General features: G+C 39.7%; 2 protein-coding genes across 3 annotated transcripts; both read right to left on the bottom strand.

The window, feature by feature from the left end:
* Positions 1 to 5,371: 5,371 nt before the first annotated feature.
* Positions 5,372 to 6,396, bottom strand: LOC122645428 (U-box domain-containing protein 17-like). The gene is made up of 2 exons (XM_043838732.1): positions 6,350 to 6,396; positions 5,372 to 6,305 (listed from the first exon to the last, which is right to left on the bottom strand). The coding sequence occupies exons 1-2, from the start codon at positions 6,394 to 6,396 to the stop codon at positions 5,372 to 5,374; spliced, it is 981 nt and encodes a 326-aa protein (XP_043694667.1).
* Positions 6,397 to 7,547: 1,151 nt separating this feature from the next.
* Positions 7,548 to 17,074, bottom strand: LOC122646476. Of its 2 annotated transcripts, none has more exons than XM_043840041.1 (3): positions 15,973 to 17,074; positions 8,631 to 8,961; positions 7,548 to 8,007 (listed from the first exon to the last, which is right to left on the bottom strand). In XM_043840041.1, exons 1-3 carry the CDS (start codon positions 17,021 to 17,023, stop codon positions 7,992 to 7,994), a joined length of 1,398 nt encoding a protein of 465 aa, XP_043695976.1. In that variant the 5' UTR covers positions 17,024 to 17,074; the 3' UTR covers positions 7,548 to 7,991. The 2 variants fall into 2 exon arrangements, with proteins under 2 accessions (XP_043695976.1, XP_043695975.1); XM_043840040.1 differs by having other exon boundaries at positions 8,584 to 8,961.
* Between the last annotated feature and the right edge of the window lie 2,575 nt (positions 17,075 to 19,649).

The following is a 19,649-nucleotide window of genomic DNA, read 5'->3' on the forward strand; positions in this document are numbered from 1 at the left end:
ATCCTCTAGACTGATGCAAGTGACCAACAATGGGCAGCTGTGCTTCTTGAAGAAATTAATGGCGAAAGAAAAGTTTGTGGTTATAGAAGTGCCCAATTCAAGCCCTCAGAACAACATTATCATTCCACCTTTAAGGAAATATTGGTAGTTCAGCGTGGCATTGAAAAATTCCAATTTTATCTCATTGGCCATACTTTTCAAGTGGAAATGGATATGTCATCCTTCCCATGGATGTTACAATTCAAGCAGAAAGTTCTCCCAGACCACAACTCCGTTGGGCTCGATGGTTTTCTCAATGGTCATTCCGGGTCAAACATATCAAAGGCAGAGAAAATGTGTTGGCAAAATTCCTGTCCAGAACCAAGACACCTATCCACTCTTCTATACCAATTCTTTGCATGCCTCTCTGGCCCACAGACCCTGGCCCTTCTCAGCCACCCCATGACCCAGGTCCTTCCCAACCTCCGGCACCTAATGACCTTACCTCCCTTCTCCCCACTCTTCCCTCTGAAATCTACTCAGATATTTCAGGAAGAGCCATGATCAACTACAGCACCCAGACTTATCAAACACATGTTAGCAGTCCTTGGTTCTCAGAACGGACTTCTCTATGATTGGCAAGCCTGTTACCCTGACTACCCTTACCTCACCCTTTTTACCATGACTTATTTCTACAATTTCAGTAAGGAATACATGGTATTTATCTGGCACCTTCTTGTTGTCCATAAAATTGCTATGTGTTTCTCTACACATGCCCTTCTTCATTATCTCAGGCAAACTACCACCACATATCGGTTACCTTCCAGATCTCAATCCCACCGGTCCATTCGCCCTGCAGTTCCTTCTCATTTTGCCAGATTTTTCCAACTCTTTGCCCCAATCCCCCACTGGATCAGTCTTCTGTCAGACCTACCCAGAGATCAATTCTATGTCACCATCCTCTTTCACCGCCCCGTTGCTCGCATTCACCCTGCTCTGGTTGAACCCCCAATCCTGAACCACCATCTCATTACTTATGACCCCACCGTCTTTATTATGAGTACCAGTACTACCAATATTTTTGATCATAGAGATGATGATGCCGAATCTCGAGAAAGATGGATAGCATTCATGAGAACCATGTGGCAAGAAAATCATGTGGACCCCGCCACCATGCCAGCTGTTCTCATCAACACCACTTATACTACTTGGGATGTAAATCACTCTGTCTTGCGACACTCCGTGATACATCACATCATGATGGCAAATGCTGAGCACGAGGTGGACCAATATCTGCTCTTTACTCCAGTGGATTCTTCGTCAGGATATGATACAGATTGAAAGACAGTTGATGGACGCTGTTCACCTTTTACTTTTGCTTTTGTGTGAGACTTTAAAACTGAAGGCTACACTCTCAAAGATGAAAATGGATATGACTTACATATCCCTAGTGGAAACTCCAAAAAGTGTAGAAGGAGGAAGGGAAGAGGGGGTGAGGGACAGGCCGAGGCCAATCAGAAGGTTAGTTTTCACGCGGGCGGACCTTCATCAGGACTTCCTACTGATAAGAGTCAGAGGTGGGATTGGCTTGCAGGTCGTTTAGACACCATTGAGGGGATGACGAAGCAGTGTTTGGAGGAGAACCGAGGTCTCCACACCCGGGTGACAACCATAGAGAGGCAGATGGCGGAGTGGAGTTCCTACTTTTCTATGTTTTGTACTAAACTTTTAAAACTATGTCCAGCAACTCTAAGCTGAATTTTGTATTTGGAAATACTTATCGGTTAAGTATCAATGTAGTTCTCTTATTACAAGCTATTCATTTCTAAAATTTATTCTTGTCATAGTAGTTCTTACAAGCATCAAACAAGTATCTACCTTGTCTCTATTACCTATGATAGCTTTTAGTTTAGAGTTTTTTTTTTTTATTTATAAATACAGGTTCACAATCGTCCTAATGAACCAAAATACCATTTCCTTGGTATAACGTATGCCGATAAAAGTGGAGCATGTGTGCTCTGATACCAAGTTGTCACACCCCGCCTTGGACAGCCCAAGCGTAGCATGAAGCGATGCGGTCTCGCACCCAATCTAGCCAGGAACTCTGTGCAGCACAGTTATCAAACATAAAAATAAAGAGTACTAACAGTGGATAGATACGCATAAACATAAGGTATTTACATAATGTCCAACAAGGGACCAACATGGTAAACCTGTAAAGTATGTACAAGATTATACCCCAAAAGGAAACCCATAATTACAGACTTTTCCAAAAAGACTATCTACATTAGTGTTATACACACATCAAAAAGATTATAAATATGTACGGCTTATTCCATCAGACCCACCTAAGAGAATGCACATAAATCACAGACGCAGGACCCGTCATGCTCCTCCGGCTCTGGGTCTGTGAAATCCTCAAAGGCATCATCCACGAACTCATTATCAGGTCGTCCGTCACCTGCACACCCATCTAAAAAAACAAAAAGGGTTTCCACGAGTGTAAGCTCACACTGAGCCCAATGAGGGAAAAAACACACAACAAACAAATGATGCATGATCACATATTTTTAAATGAAATTATCAATCGCACAATATGATGCATGATCAATTCCATTTCAATTAATCCACCTAACAAACAGACTAAGTCATTGGTTTGAACTACGGTATCGACTCGAGAGGTACTTTGGGTCATTTCTTTTATTACCGCCGCACCCCCTCAGCCCATACAAGTAGGGAGCCCGCCTCCACGCTTGGTACGTTGGCCTCAAACCTTCGGGCAGACCCTGATAGTCAAGTACCCCTGACCCTGGGTTAAATCCCTTTGCTTCAGGTGTTAGTAACCCGACTACCCAGCACCTGAACCCCTGCTAGTAAGGGTTGTAGTTCGGGGTTCCCATCCTAACCATGTTTTTTAGATGATGACATGCTGTGTTCAAGAGTACACCGTGTTCCATATACACGTCCACTCAAGAACACAGGGTCACACAAGTGGTAATGCATATTAATTCCAAACAACATTCACAACCAGTTTTGCATATCCACACACCATTACTGAAAGCAGCTTATATCATAGTAATTCCAAACAAGAGTTTAATACATCACAACATGTTCAATTTAAACAATACATAATCCTAAACATACATCATTAGCTAACAATAAATGAACAATAAAATGAACACTCAATCATGTAAATCAATTCTGAAACTGTTGTTCATATATATAATAAATTAGACATAAATCACAGTAATCACCAAAAATCCCACTCACCTTGGTTGTCTTGATCAAGCTACCCAAACAAGAGTCCAAAATCAAAGAGAAAGAGTTCAATGCAGGTTCAATCCCCTAAATACAGAGTTATAAAATTGTTAAGACTCTTCCTAAGAGGCTGGTGCATCATCCCATGCCATTAAAGAACCCAAAAAGTCATTCAGAGGTGGCCGGAGCTTCTAGCTCCAGAAGGGCTGGTCAGCCTGCTTTGAAGAGCCAGCCCAGAAAACAGAGTTAAAAACATCAATTTATTTGGTTGGGTTTTGACCACCAAGCTTGATTCAGCTGGCCAAGAGGTCTAGGGAGGAGGAAAGAACACCCATTAAAGTCAATATTCATTGTTTGTATGTATGATCAATGGATCATTCATACATTACCCAATCTCAACTAAAAAGGGAAGGATTTAAAGGTGATTTTGCTGAGTTAAGCTTAAGAAATCCATAGCAGCAACACCTAAGCTAAAATAAGAAAATCTAGACATGGATTGCACTAATTACAATGATGAGTTAGAAAGGATTTGAAAGCAGAAGATTCAACATGCAAGAACATCAAGGGGGATTTCCAAACCAAAATCACAGCATATGAACATTTCAAGAGTAGCCCAACGTTTTCTACCTCTTAGCTTTGAGAAAAGAGTTCTCAAAGCTAAGAATAAGAATATATGTTTAGCCCCCAAGGGCCTGTTTGTAAAAGGGTAGAAATAGATGGGTTTCTCCATGATTTTTAAAGTGATTCAAAGCTTAGTGGAAATCGATTCCGATATAAGTTTATTAATACACAAGTTATCGATACGCCGGGGTCGTACCGATACGACACGGGATTTACAAGGTTTGATCGCATTGGACCCACGAGATACGGCAAGGCATCGAGCCGGCATGGCCCATCATGGTGGTATTTGATTCGAGGCTGACCGAAACAAGCATAGAATAATTAATTTATTTTAATTTTAAAACAGATGTTATTACCTAATGTTTGGCATCCGACACTGATAATTGTTGCAAGTGGTCCGCCAAACATGTCTCGCACGCGAACCATGTATGCGACGAGCCGCAGGGTTCCTCGGATTCCATCAAGGCCTTGTTCGATGGTTCCTCGGCATAAGGTGTAATAGGTTGTGGGTTTGTCTCAATGGCAGGCAATGCCCACAACGCGGAGACGATCATGGCACTCAAAACCGCACCCGTAGGACCTATTATTGCAATAAAAAATTTAAATTAGGACAAATTTTATGAGGTGGGTCTCACACCTAACACCTTCCCCAGACTACAACCTGACACTGACCCAACCTTTGGATTGGATCAATTGAGATGAAATTATTTTATTTTAGTTTTGGTAAGATTTCTAGACCCTAATCTAGGTGGCTATTCCTTGTCAATGAGACCTTGAGGTTTGATTCCCCCCCCTCCTCCGAAACCAATTGTCCTCACAGTCGACAACCGACAGGGCAAGGATGTAACACCCCGCATGCATGTCAAGATTATTTTATGCTAATTTTGAAGCTTCTTGAATATTTTAATAATATTTGCATCATAGTAAATGTGCATTACTATTATTTATTATTATTTTAAGGGTAAAGTACACGTACCCCCTATAATGCACCCAATATTCCTCGTATCCCCCTAAGCAGCTCAATATTCCACGTACCACCCCTGCTTTACACCCCAAATGCCAAATAGGTCCAATCCATTAAATACCCCCGTTAGATGCCAAAATTTTGACCATTTTACCCTTTGCTCCATTTTCTTAAATCTGAAAAGACTTAATTACCCTCACTTATTTGTTGTCCTAAATTAAGTAAAAATGACCATTTTATCCTTTGTTTTATTTTTATAAATAAAAAGACCTAATTACCCTCATTTATATATTACCCTAACCTAAATTGAAAAGACTATTTTACCCTTAAATATTTGTACCTAAAAACCCCAAAATGCCCTCATCTCCCCCAAATCATCATCTTCTTTTACATACCCACCACCACCACCATTGGCTTTGGGTTCTAAGACAAATGCGAGGAAAAGGGCTATCATTGTTGCGGAGAAGAAATCGAGTATCGAAGTGGTCGGTGAAGATGGAGTATCCGAAGCCAGCGGTGGGGATGAGAAGTTTTCTGGTCGGAAGGATCTCAGCCATTCTCTCTTCCAGTTTTAGCCAGCAACCGCAGCTCGCGAACAGCGACTGTTTTTACCACCTCTGACCCATTTGATAACTGTTGAATTAGAAGCTCAGCTGTTGCTGTGTTAGCTTTGATTGCAGCTTTGGCAGCTGCAGCCACTGCAATGGTTTTCATTGTCGTATCTGGACTATCTGATGGATCAAAATGTATCCCATGAGCAGAGCACCACTGGGAGATTAGCTTTGGGAGAGCTCGATTTGGCACAAGACGAGTGTGAGTAAGGATCGGTCCTGTCTTTGGACAGCTGCAATGCCCTTCTTCCATCCAATGGGCTATGGAAAGTCGATCATAGGTCTGCCCCCTTGAGATTTTTACCGGGTCTCGCATCAAGTCCAAAGATATTGGGCAAATAAAATCCTTTGGAATTGGAACACTAGATTCACCATTATCCAAAGAAATAAGACCCTTGTTCTGTTTCTTATGGTTACCAGTTCCCATTTCTTCATCCTCAAAGCCAAAAAGCAAAAATCTGTAATACCTTGTAAGGGCAACAAACCCATTGAGTACTGAGACAGTCGGTTCAACATTCCCCTCAAGATTATAAATCTGCTCTTCCAAGAATTCAATCTCAGCTCTACAAGTTTTTGCATCTCGAATCCCCAATCTGTCGATGAAAAGAGTACGCAACGCTTCCTGATCAAGAATATGTCCCCGCTCAAACTCTTCAAGGAAGGAGAAGAGCTGAAGCCTCAGCATCTCATCACGTTGGTCAATAAATAACTTGGCTTTGCTAAACTGGCTCTGCATAAGCTCAATATGCTCTCTGATGTCTAGAGATAGCTCGAGCTCTTTCAACGGGAATATGTCGAGAAGCGGGGAGATCTCCTGGTTGAGGTCGTGGAAATGACCAGAAATAGAAGAGTTCTGGAGGAGGCTTCCGATACTTCTCAGAGAGCATCTTGGGTGAGATCCTTCCCACCAGAAAACTTCTCATCCCCGCCGCTCGCTTCCGATACTCCATCTTCACCGACCATTTCGATACTCGATTTATTATCCGCAACAATGATAGCCCTTTTCCTCGCATTTGTCTTAGAACCCAAAGCCAATGGTGGGTGGTGGTGACGGTGGCGGTGGTGGGTATGTAAAAGAAGATGATAATTTGGGGAAGATTAGGGTATTTTGGGATTTTTAAGAATAAATATTTAGGGGTGATAATCTTTTCAAATTAGGTTAAGATAATACATAAATGGGGACAATTAAGTCTTTTTATTTATAAAAATAAAACAAAAGATAAAATGATCATTTTCAATTAATTTAAGGTAACAAATAAGCGAAGGTAATTAAATCTTTTCAGATTTAAGAAAATGGAGCAAAAGGTAAAATGATCAAAATATCTAGTATTTGGGATGAAAAATAAGGGTGATACGTAAAATATTCAGTCGCTTAAAGAGGTACAAAAAATATTGGATGCATTATAGGGGGATACGTGTACTTTACCCATTATTTTAATGATGATATTGTATTATTTTATTGATATAAATGAACAATGGCTTAATCATAATTTCTATCATGGACAATGGCTTTGAGAGTACAAGTTATATTAATTTATTATATTTTGTTTCAATCATTTTTATAGTATTTTAATGGGAATTATAATATTTTGTACTATTATAATATAAGGTCTATTATTTTATTATTATTTATACAATCCAATCATATTACAAGAATGCACCGTTATCAAAGATTTGCCTCCCCTAGGCAAAAACCCCTTGAAGAGGAGTAATGAAACGGTCAAAAAGAGGTCTAACAGTTTAAAATAAATTTATAACATTACAGAGCTAATCGGCCTAAAATGCTCCATCAAGAAGTAATGCATCTGCCGACCCTCTTAATAACACTCACATGGCACTATGGCACTGTCATAACCGTTGCTAATCCTCACAATAAAAAGCTATTTTCCAAACTTGACGGTAAAGAAAAGGCAAGGCATTACTACCCATTGTACATATTGGTGATTTGCTCAATAATTCAATCTTAGGAATAAATATTTGTACAACTTTGTTTAGTTCTGTGTGTCAACTGTGATTTCTTAGCCTTCTAGAGGAGCAACATTTTTCATCGAGCCTGCATTGGATGTCATGATGAGGTGGAAACACAATTCAGACTGTACAACTCTCAACCAATCAGACCTTACATGAACCTTCATATTTCTTTATATTTTCTCTTTTTGAAGCTGGAATCCAGAAACATTCTTTCTCAGGGTGCAACACTTATTGTACAAGATATACAAAGGTAACACAAACTTCAAACCATACCTTTTTTTTTATCTCAACCAGTGACCTTGCAATAATTGTACCCAGCTGGTATGATGCAGAAGAGGAAGAGGAAATATACTGAATCACATATTACGGCTACGAAAGAATGCCAGCAAGTGTTCCCAGCAAACTACCTATGTTCAATCATGTACAAATGGCCCAATACTCGGTTGCAGATAATCCAATTTTAAGGTTCCATGTAGGGCTTTGCACCAAGGGATCAGTGTACATTTGAGCCTTCAAGACGAAGAAATGAAGCATCTGGCAAAGTTTGTGAAGCTAAAAGATGATCGAGGGTGACCAAACATCGAAAGTTACGGAGATTGATTCCTGTAACACCGACAGTAAATGCATTCATTAGTAGCCAAAAGAAAATAATGCTGGAAGAATGTAAGTGTTGTTCAATCAACAATCAGGTTGTGTTGATTCCCCAAACTACGTAAATTGGTCAATAAAGGTGTGGACCGTGTGGTGCACCTTTCAACCACGAGAACAGCTATATCTTCAAAAGCATGTCCATTAAGAATCAAACTTGGGTCAAATAACAAGTATATAATCTATCATTTGAAAGGGCAGGACTTTGTTGTCAATGATGGACACCCATCCCGCAACTTTTTTGAGAGTCAAACAGATGGCCAGATCATTGTCAGACCATAATTCAACAATCACGGGGGCTAATCTTACCATCCTATCTTAAAAAGAAAATAGGAAACTCAGTTGATCTCAGTAACTGAGGCCTATATCTGTGTCCACCACCAACACAATAACCATGCATACTGGGATATAAATCCACATGGTGTGTGTGTGAGTATGTGTGTGTGAGAGGGTGGGAACATGCATAGGACAGAAGTTTATAATGCACAAATGCATGCTATTTGGTTAGAGAAACTTGCACAAGATAGTTACAGTTAGCTGAGGGTTGCATGGCCTGTCCAGGTTCAATTAGACTTAACTCCATATCTTGCGAGGCTGTCCACCCAGGTTCGTATGCTTCAAGGAAACCAAGCTTTGCCTTGTTGGGTAGATCATGGGGATGAACAAAGGGCACCCCTGGTGGCCACCCGATCTTCATCCGTATACTTCCACAGGGGCTGTCCAGAGATTGTATGTGACCCTCACATTCCTTTAAATTGCAGAACCTCAATTTTATGCCCTTCTTGTCTGCAATGTCCTGTACTCGCTCTTTGAGGACTCTCTGTGCCTCAAGCCGCAACCTCTTTGAAGGTGGCAATGGTTTGCACCTTGTGTTATTCTTCTTCCTCTTTAACAAGGGCTTAAAAGATCCTGTACCAGCATTTCATTAAATCCAAGAACCTGTTGTTAAAAGACTCCTAAGAGCTACTCATAAAAAATAAAAGAAACAATGATCCAATGAAAGATGTTCCAACTGAAGGAACAGCAAAATTTAGATTTCAATGTCCACAGGATTCAGTAATTTTTTTCATCAGGCATGCAAATGAAATAAATTCCCCCCCGGAGCATGTCTTCACCCCCCCCCCCTCCAATAACAATAAGAATAACAAAAAAATTGGCATTGAAGGCACAAAATTTGACTAAATAACATGTCTTCATACATATCACTAAGAGAGATAGCAGTGCTATTCCAAAGCAAGGTTCGAAAACTCGGGTCTCGGAGCCATCTCGGCCCATGAAAAAACCGAGTTGGGCCGAGATCTCGGCGAGTTTGTGCATTTTTTTTTTGTTAGACTCGGAAGCCTATCTCGGTGGGTTTTAGACCTCTGTTGGGTCTGAAAATTGGTATAAAGCCTATTTTAGGCCATTTAAACACAATGGCATTATTAGATTTTGCAAAAACAAAGTCCAAAGATGACTTTTACATCGGACCCTTAGTTGGTAGGTAACGACGTATTAAAATAACATAGTATATACATTAATAACAAATAACAATGTTACAAGGTACAAGTTACAACTATCATCACATAAAATGAGATTGAATGACATATTCATTCCCCATTTGTCCCACATAGTCTTCCCATGACACATTGTTGCTCCACTGCTGCATATAGTTCTCCACAGCATTCATATAAGAGTTCTCATCCACATATGCCAAGACCCCTATCCTAGGGTATAGCTGTTCCACAGTGGCTTTAGACCGTTGCTGTGAAGGTTGATATCCACTGCTTGTGCTACTGTCATATTGTGAAATGTATGGGACTGGGAATGTGGACTCAATGCTGGACCCAATGCCAGAGCCAGCCTCACTGCTTTGATAGTCATACGCATGTGTTGAATGCCCAAAAGCCCCAAACTGACCGTAGGAACTATATTCAGAACCGGTGCTCTACTGGCCATAATCATAGGCATAATGAGGTTGAGATGATTGCCACGGCTGATGCTGACTATCAGTATCCATACTCATGCTTCCAAAACTTGCTAGCATGGTGTTCATACTCGTGTCATCATACTGAGGTTGGTTGTGTTTGCGACCCGTCCTTCTCTTGTAAGTTTTGTTGTGGCCACCATGGTCTTGATCTTGTGTGGCATGTGTAAACTGAGACTCACCTGTGAAACGCACAGGGTCCTCCTGTATTCCCACTTCATACTGGTATTGCTCATGCATCCCCTCATGACGATCATCATAATAACCACCAGCAGGCATACCACCACCAGTAACACCACAACCACCACCACCACGACCACCACTACCACCAAGAGGGTCATCACCATCACCATCACCATCAGGAGGAGTTCCTATTGCAGCTTCAAAAGGTCTCGGTGACTGAGAATGTGCACGCCCCTCTTGCGACATATAGTCGTCAACATCTGTACCGGTTACGGACGCAATGGTGGAGTCGGGCCTACCTCCAGGCTCACCCAACTCTGGTGCACCACGATCCCTCACCCACTGGAATAGGGGATCCTCATCATCATCAGAGTCCTCCTGGAATATGTTGGCTAGCTCGATGGGATCTTTGTCATTCTTCTCAAATTCTTCACGTATGTGCCTCATCCTTAGTCTCATATTATAATGCACATACACCAGCTGCTCCAGTCGTTGACTACCCAATCTGTTCCGCCTCTTTGAGTGTATCAATGCGAATGGACTCCAATTGCGCTCGCACCCAGAGGATGAACAGGTTTGTGAGAGCACTTTGATTGCTACCTTCCTCAGGTTGGGTGAACTTGTACCATAAAGCACCCACCAGTCAGCTGCATTATAAACATAGAATATTAAGAATATGTGCATTGTAAAGGGATAAAATTATAATTCATAAATGTAAAGTCATGCCACATTGCCACCTACCAGGGTCTGACTTTTGTCTACCCTCCACTGCAGCTTTTCGACTGAAACTTGCTGAGGCCTCTCTGAAGGCTTTGATATATTTTCAGTTTAAATTTCAAACAGTTTTAGAGGCATTAGTATTTGTTATTTAGTAATTACATTCCTTTATTGACTACCAATGTACCAAAGTCCCATAGTCTCACCTCATCATTGCAGTCAAATGGTGTCTTGGGATTGACCTCCAACTTCTCAATAACAGCTTCAACTGCTAGTAACAAATCCGTGTCCAGCCTAAGATTATGCGAGTACTGGTACTTTGGATTCAAATAGTATGCTAGTAAAGGGGAAACCACAAATATAAGTTGTTAATGGCTTAATACTTTTGAGTTTTGAATATGTAAATGTAAAAACCCATATAAAGTGTAAAGTATGTCAAAGTGTTGAACTCACCAGCTTTATGCAAGGGATGACTCAAGTGCTTCTCCCATCGCTCATCAATGATGTTAATGTATGAGCGAGCACTTCGGGGTATTGTAGCTCGGACCATTTCCTTCCTCTTCTGCAGGGCAGCATATATGTGAGGCAAGGTAGGCTTCTTCTCCGTGTCAACCATCCTTAATACTGCCATCACTGGCTCTAATATGGTAACAACTTTATACAAGTCCTTCCAAAATCCATCACTTGCAATGGTCTCTTGTGCTGCCTTCCCTTCTTGTGTCCTAGAACCTGGCCAATTAAACCATTGCTCACTTGCAAACATTGACCTCAGACCTACCACCTACGACTGAATGCTCTTCAATGCAATGTAATTGGTGGCAAATCAAGTGACACCAGGCCTCACTAAATCCCCCTTGCATTTGTCCTTCATCATGGCTAAAGCATAACCATGGTTATACACAAAGGTGGTCACTTGCCTTGCCCTATTGACCACATCAGCCACCAAAGCTTTTTTCCCCATGTCCTTCAGCATTAAATCAATAGAATGGGCTGCACATGGAATCCAAAAGAGGCAGAACCTCTTACTCTTCTTGTTCATCAATTTCTCTCCAGCCTTTTTAAAATTAGAATCGTTATCCGTCACAATTTGGATAACGTTCTTTGCTCCTATATCTTCCTCCACCACTTGCTTCAGTAGCTTATACAAGTATGATGCATCCTTGACATGCTTCGCTGCATCAACAGACTTCAAGAAGACAGTCTTCCCATTACAACTCACCATGAAATTTATGATGGACCGTCTAGTAGGTCCAGTCCAACCATTAGCCATAAGAGTAACCCCATATGTGTCCCACCTTGGCTTCAGACCCTCTATGTACTCTTTCAGCTCCTCTACCTCTTGAGGCAAATATACATTATACAACTCATATGGTGTAAGCCCCTTCCATCCTGCGCCAGCCCTCCCTGTAGCGTCAAGGAATGCATTATAATATGTTCCTTGTGCTACATTAGCTGGAATGCCATTGTATAGCATGAACTTGCTGAAGGCTTTCCGTGCTTCCTCTTGTTTACCACCAAACACTTGCGGGATGGTTGGCTGGAAGGCATCTTGTTGCCTAAAGGTAAATGGATCCTGCTCAAAAATGGTATCTGGGGAACGTGCTCGTGGTCGGGCTTGGGGCCGTGGGATATCTCGTGCCAGTGCTTCTCCTCTTCTCATCTTCTTGCACTGGTGCAGCTGAGCCAGATCCACCAGCTCCTCTTGCTTGCTCATATGCCCTTATATTCTCAAAATAAAAACTTTGCCTACTCTCTGCCAAAGTCTGCTGACAAATCCTCCATTCAACCTCTGATTCGAACTCACCAGGTGTAGGCCTATATTCAGTATCTCCTACTCCTCCAATGATGTCTACACCAGGCCTCTCTAGAACTGCCTCATCGAAAGCTATTTGTTGTCTTTCCCTCTCAACTTTCTTTGTTCGTACTCCTCTCAAGTTTTGTGCCATTGCCAATTTCACTTGGCTCGGAACATTTCGGCATTTGGCAACATCCTTGCCCAGACCAGACAAATGTTCCTTTAACCTAGGTGCTCCTCCAAAATTTAAAATCTTTCCACAGTAGTTACACTTTGACTTCTTTTTGTCCTCAGACATCGGAACTCCATGTAGCCATGTTATATCCCCCATTTTTTACACTGTTACATAAAAAAACATGTATTAGTTACTATTACAGACTTAAAGTAAGGTATTAAACACATAAAGTATTGTATTCATAACTATTAAACATAATATGAAGCTACTAGATCAATCAAATACCTATCTCTTATTTATTCCCTAACCCTAGTATTTATTTATTAATTAAAAATAATATTTACAATTTTTATTAAAAATAATTATACCTTCAAATATAAAATATTATAACATAATGATGTATTTGACATCATTTGAAGTTGGACATTATGTACAAATGTTGTGCATAATTTTTCAACAAAAACAGGTATTTTTCCTTAATTTTATCTATTTTTTAACTATTTTAATAATATTATTATTAAATCTGAAAAATAAAATATTTTTTTTAATGGGTGAAAAAAAAAAATGACTCCATGAGGCTGTAGAGCATGCAAACTAGTCTAACATTCATCAAGATCACATCCAAACAATAAGTATTTATCCTATTTTTTTTAATCAATTTTTGAAAAAAATCATTTTTTTTTTTCAGAAATTATAATAAATAATTTAATAACCCAAAAAAAAATTGTCCTCCATCAAGTGATAGATCGGCCTAACTTGTATAACATAACTCAAAATCACACCCATCTACCAAGATTTCATCAATTTTTTTTCAAAAAATTAGGTTTAGGGAAAATGGGTTTACCTTTTAAAAACCTACACAAAATTGCGCAATCCTCCAAAATTGAGCTGCAATCATCACTTTGGCACCAAATTCAGCTTCCAAATGTTTGAATCCAACCAAAAAATGAAGGGAAGAGAAGAATTGAGAGAAGAAGAGAGTTGGAGAGAAGAAGAGAAGCAAAAGAGTCTCTGTCGAGCTAAGGCCCCAAAAACACATCTGTAATGACTTAAATGAAGTCATTTGGGTCCCAGCCCCATACCCGAGACACACTTTTCGACCCGAGATATCGCCGAGATACTGCACTTCTATGTTTTGGATGGCATCTCGACTCGGCTTTCCAAAAAACCGAGAATCTCGGCGAGATCTCGTGAGATTTCGGACTATGTTCCAAAGTCCTCTTTGGTGGTCAATTTAGGGAATGCCTTGTTTAGTCATCATAATGAGGTACAATCAATAAGTCGAACAAGGATATATAGTTTCATTGCATAAATAACAGATATGGGAGTTGGGTCGCTCTTAAGGCTTCTCGTGCCCAATCCAGATGTCTTTTGGTTTTAATATTTTAGCACTCCTTATCCAGTGGATGAGAAATGCCTTTTTTGTCCAGCAGCCTTCTTTGAGCCACATTGAAGGCTGATAAGGTCAACCCAACTATTGGATAGACAGAGAACTCAAAATGGAATTTCATCTCTCTCTCTCTATCTCAACTGTCTCTCTGTCTATATATATATATATATATCAATTGGCCACCACCTTTCTTCCATCTTGATTAATGCCTCTCAACTTCCTTAATTTCTCTTTGATCAGTCTCTCAACTTCTTTTTTTTTTCCCGTTTCATTTTTACTTTCTAATCGATCCCTATTCCCCTTCCCATCCATATCTTCTTCTTCTTCTTCTATTTTCATTCTCATCTTATTTTAATACTTCTACTTTTTTTTTGGTAAACAATACTTCTACTTGAATCATGGTACTTTAATATCATTTACTGTTCTTAAGATCTTGTTGTGGTTAATTAGTTTTAGGATCTTAGTTCATTATCACTAAATATTAAATATTTTTTTTTAAGAGTTACATTTGATTTTTCCTCTTCACTTTTCTTCTATAATGTAGTTTCATTTTCTACAATTTTAGAAAATAATAAGAATGCACATAAAATATATACGACTCAAAAATTCAGTTCAGGTTCATTATTCAACAATGTAATAGTTGAAATTAGTTCTTTGTTCACTGTCATAACTGAAAACTGGAACATAAAATACCATTATCTTATAATCTTATTTCTTTTATGTCTGTGTATGTGACAAAATTTAATAGCAACAGCTTATAATTAATTATCTAATTTATATATTTGCCCTGATTTTCTTCTTTTTTCCTTTCAAATTTTCCTTTATCATGATGTACGGTGCAGTGGCAGTAAAGAAGCTGTCTGCATATAGATAAACTAAGTGTAGCTGAGATGCGGATGTTGAGATGGATGTGTGGCAAGACTAGGAAAGATAAAATAAGAAATGATCATATTAGAGTTGAGTTGGGAGTAGCTCCGATTCATGATAAACTACGTGAGAGTCGTTTGAGGTGGCACGGCCATGTTCAACGAAGGCCTTGGGACGCTCCAGTTCGAAGGAGTGATCTGATTCAGATAAAAGGTACTAAAAGAGCCAAGGGCAGGCCCTTAATTAACCATTGGAGAAGTGGTGAGGAAAGACATGCATAGCTTAGGCCTTGTACCAGGTATGTCATCAAATAGAACTGATTGGAGAGTGAAGATCCATGTGGCCTACCCCATTTAGTTGGGATAAGGCTATGTGGTTGTTGCATTCCATAACAGTTTGTTCTCTAAGCTTCCTGTGCATCACAGAGGACTTTAGCTAGTTCCTATCAAATTAGCAATTAACTGATGACAAAATTTTATCATCCAAATTGGCTGGAAAAGTCCTCGACCCTGGGAGAAAGCTCCAATATGACACCTTCAAACTTGGGCAGCAAACTAGTATCCAATTGTCAAACAATTTAAAGGTTATGTTTATTAAAAGCATAGTTAGGAAGTGACAGGGTGTCAAGTAAAACTTCAGCAAAAATCAACTGGGACTAGACGATTCAGATCACACCATCAATTAAGTCTAAATAATTGGGTATTATTAACACAAAGGGAGATAGTATGCATCATTTCAAAGTTAGAAACAAAAGTTTACCAAAAAATATAAAGTTTGAAACAAAATATAGTGTGTAAATGCATAAAATTACAAGGATGCTGACCTACCATCTTGAGTTGGTGGAAAATTATAACTTGAGAAACTTTGCCTGGTAAAGAGTTGATCTGTTGGGTGGGACCTCTGCATGAAGTCATCAACTGGTATAGGAAGCTGAAACTGAGCTTCAACCCCGTGGCCAGCTGCTCTCATTTCAGAACAGCTGAGACTTGTCATGGATTTAGGCATGAGCTTGAAAGTCAGGGAACATCGTCCATACATGTTACTTTGTAAATTACCGACCTCTGTCCGGTGCAGAGCAGGGCTGACATAACCAGCAGTTGCCTGGTACAAAGCCAGCCCAGGGTAGACAACTGCTTCATGGGGTCCAAGATCCCCATCCACAAGTATCCAACGTCCATTAAAGTCCCTGATGTGTAAACCTGCTCTTTCTGACTTAACTATAGTTAACAAGCTCTTATCAACTTGATGCTCATGGTCAGGAAACATAACCAATTGGCCATCCTCTTGGGTTGTCAGAGTATGATGTTGAGCTCCTTGAAACGATGGTCTTGAGTGACAGCAAACAGACAGGACTGAAGAAGACATTTCCCGATTTCTAAGGGGGACATTATCAAGTATTTCCGTAAATGGAGAGCTACGCAAGTTTAAGGAGAAGCTGATGGCATCCAAGATACCTCTAGCTGTTTTTCCAAGTACTGCATATATATCAGGCAAACCAGCAGGAGGAAATTCCATAGTGTTGTTAAGCTCCGTAGGAGTCAGGCCCGGCCTGTAATCATATATTTCTTGCCATAGTTGAGGGTCCGCATAATACCCAGAGGTCTTGCACCATTCACGAGAGTCATTGGCATGAACTATATCAGCAGCTGGATATGACGTTCTCTGGTGGAAGTAGAGGCGAGCTGATTCCAGCCCAGATCTTAAGAGAGCACCATCACCCCCAGGTAGCTGAATAATGGCAGCAGAATACTGAGCTAGTGACTGTGACAAAGTTGATACAGATATTTTGTAGGAATCAGAAGGAAGTCCTTCAGAGGCTATCAAATCAGCAAGCTTCACACGACCTAGAGACGGCAGGCAAGTGGCCATGGCACCCATTCAAGATCCCAGGTGCTTAAAAGTATGAACAGGTGATATAAACTATTCAAGCTGCAAGGATGTAAAGAATTATTAGCTTCAAATAAACCACTGGTACTTGGTCAACGAAAGCTAACGTTAGAAATTTCTGATAACATGTTAAATCAATCCATTGCTACAGATGATTCATATCTGGCCCTCTAGTTCCTATTGAAAGGTCAAGCCAGAACCCATCATTAATAATTTACCAAGTGATCTATACCAGGAAAAGAAGAGTGGGTTCCATGAAGTATGTGTCTGGAATACAGGAAGGATGTAGTATGTCTAGAAGACATCCAGTCACCACAGGCCAAATAATCCAAGTACCCAACAATCAAAGTCATAGAGATTTGCCTACTAGATATAATGACCACCATTAATAATTATTTCCTTCCATTTTAACCACCATGGAAACTACTTAGACATGCTTATTATAGTCTTTGATGACCAAAGACCCAAGTCCCCTTCGTGTCAGGTCCATATGCTTCTGTCTAATGATTGTCTCTTTGTTTGTTCCAAGCATACCTTCTTTCTAATACTAACAATATCTTTAAGATCAAGGCAAAAAGTAAAAGAAAGCACAAGATAAAACCCCATGTAACGAATCAGGAGCCAAACAAACATCCACTAGCACGAGGTAATGCAGAGCTGATAGATAAATTTCTAATAGGCATTAGAAGGTAAAATATTATGGGATGTTTTCTTTTCGGCAATAACTGCGAGTAACAGAGCCACAAGTGCTCATCAAAAAGAGCCACCTACCACTATCAAAGACCAAAAGACAGTATACAGATGAAATTTGATTTTTTCTAATCAAGAATGAGAACTTTTAACTTTCACCTCAGTCAGGCCCACAAAAAGAAACAATCTTTAAATTCAGCTATTATCCAGATAAATACTAAAATTGAGTGGAGAACAGACTGGTGCAACTTGGGCTGGCCCATGAAAAATTCAAGCTTAAATTTGAACATTGGAACAGGCGTTGTGCTCATCTCTATTCAGATTCATTCATAGACCAACCCAGAATGGCCCAAGTTGTGACACTAACACACCCAATTACAGATATTTAGGGAATACCTTTTCTTTCCCTCCTTATTAGTAAGACGAGAAAGCATCGATGGAAAGAGATGTAATCCAGTTACAAGGATTCTATACAATATATCACTTAAAAAGGTACTTCCTTTTCTAGGCACCTACAGAAAGTTCATTACTAAGGCTCTTTCTAGTTGCCTAGAAAGTTAGAAATTGCAACAAAGTTGGAAAAATATAAGTTAAAGAAAATTATAATTTTTCTGCTTCTTTTGGTTAACAGTAGAAGTAAACAAGAAACTGCAAGTGAACTAGCTATTACAATGTTTTGAGAGAATGATTTTCACCCAATCGGATCAAAAGTTCAACATTCAAAACAATGGAAAATAATTTTCTTTCGGAAAATATATCTATAATATGAAGCAAACTTCTAGTCAACCAAATGTGAAGAAATAACTCTGTGGGAAAGTACTTTTACTTTCCCCAACTTCCCTGGCAACCAGACAGGCTAAATGAAGTGTCCACAGGAGCATTTACCTCAAAATTAGAACAGAGAATTGTCTTCTCATCTAAAAGGAGAGAAAAGAAAGAGGCAGAAAAATGTGAAAAACATACAAAAACACTCAAGAATGAATCACGAACTACTAATGCTTGGCCAAAGATAAATCTTTCCAAATCATTAAAGTCTTCACAGTGTAATCCCCACCAACAAGAAAGCCCCTATCCAGCAAAAACCCTTGAAGAGATTGACTCTTGTCAATATCAATCGTAAAACCATCCATACCCTGAACTCAAGTAGAATCACAAATTTAAGGCATCCAAACATAAGTAAAATGAGTTTAGCTGTATCAATATCACTACTTGATGGAAATTTCCCAAAATATCAAGGAATTTCAACTAAGCAACACTCATCTTACAAAAACTTAATTGTTTCCTCTCCTTCCAAGACACACACTAAAATATTGGTACCATTAAGTGAACATAACCGAAGATCTGCCCTAGATGGACTGAACCAATGAAACAAGATCAAATTTAGTAACCCTAGACATAGTTTTCATGGCAGCAAGCAACCCATGACGTTCTGGGGTTACAAAATACATTACCTAGTCCACCGCAGGGTATTAAAGTTGAGTAAAACAGTGAAATTTAATAAAGGTATAAATGTAAATAAATTCTTTGCATTAATTTAGTATATTTAAAAGTAAAGAGCCAAAATAAGGCTCAAGTCAGTTGGAGACAAAAGGGAGGGCAAAGGGAGCTCCATCCTTGAATCGTGCAGAAATCACGATGACCAAGACCAGGTACCTAACAGTTCTCCTCCTTTGCCTCCTCTTTTCAACTTTTCTTTTCCAAGAGCAGCCATTAGCCATTACCAGGGTTGCTGTGATGCAGTATCATAAAACACCTGGTCACGAGGCCACTTACCTAGGCGACACCTTGACAACTGTGACCCCAAATAATTAGGATATAGGATAAGTTTTGCATGTTGATGCTACTACTTTTCTATCACCAAATATGCTATTTGAGGCTTTGAACATTCCATTGTGGCCAATAGAATCATCAATGCCAATACTCTAAT

The sequence above is a fragment of the Telopea speciosissima genome, chromosome 11, assembly GCF_018873765.1.
Source record: "Telopea speciosissima isolate NSW1024214 ecotype Mountain lineage chromosome 11, Tspe_v1, whole genome shotgun sequence".
NCBI classification, from domain to species: domain Eukaryota; kingdom Viridiplantae; phylum Streptophyta; class Magnoliopsida; order Proteales; family Proteaceae; genus Telopea; species Telopea speciosissima.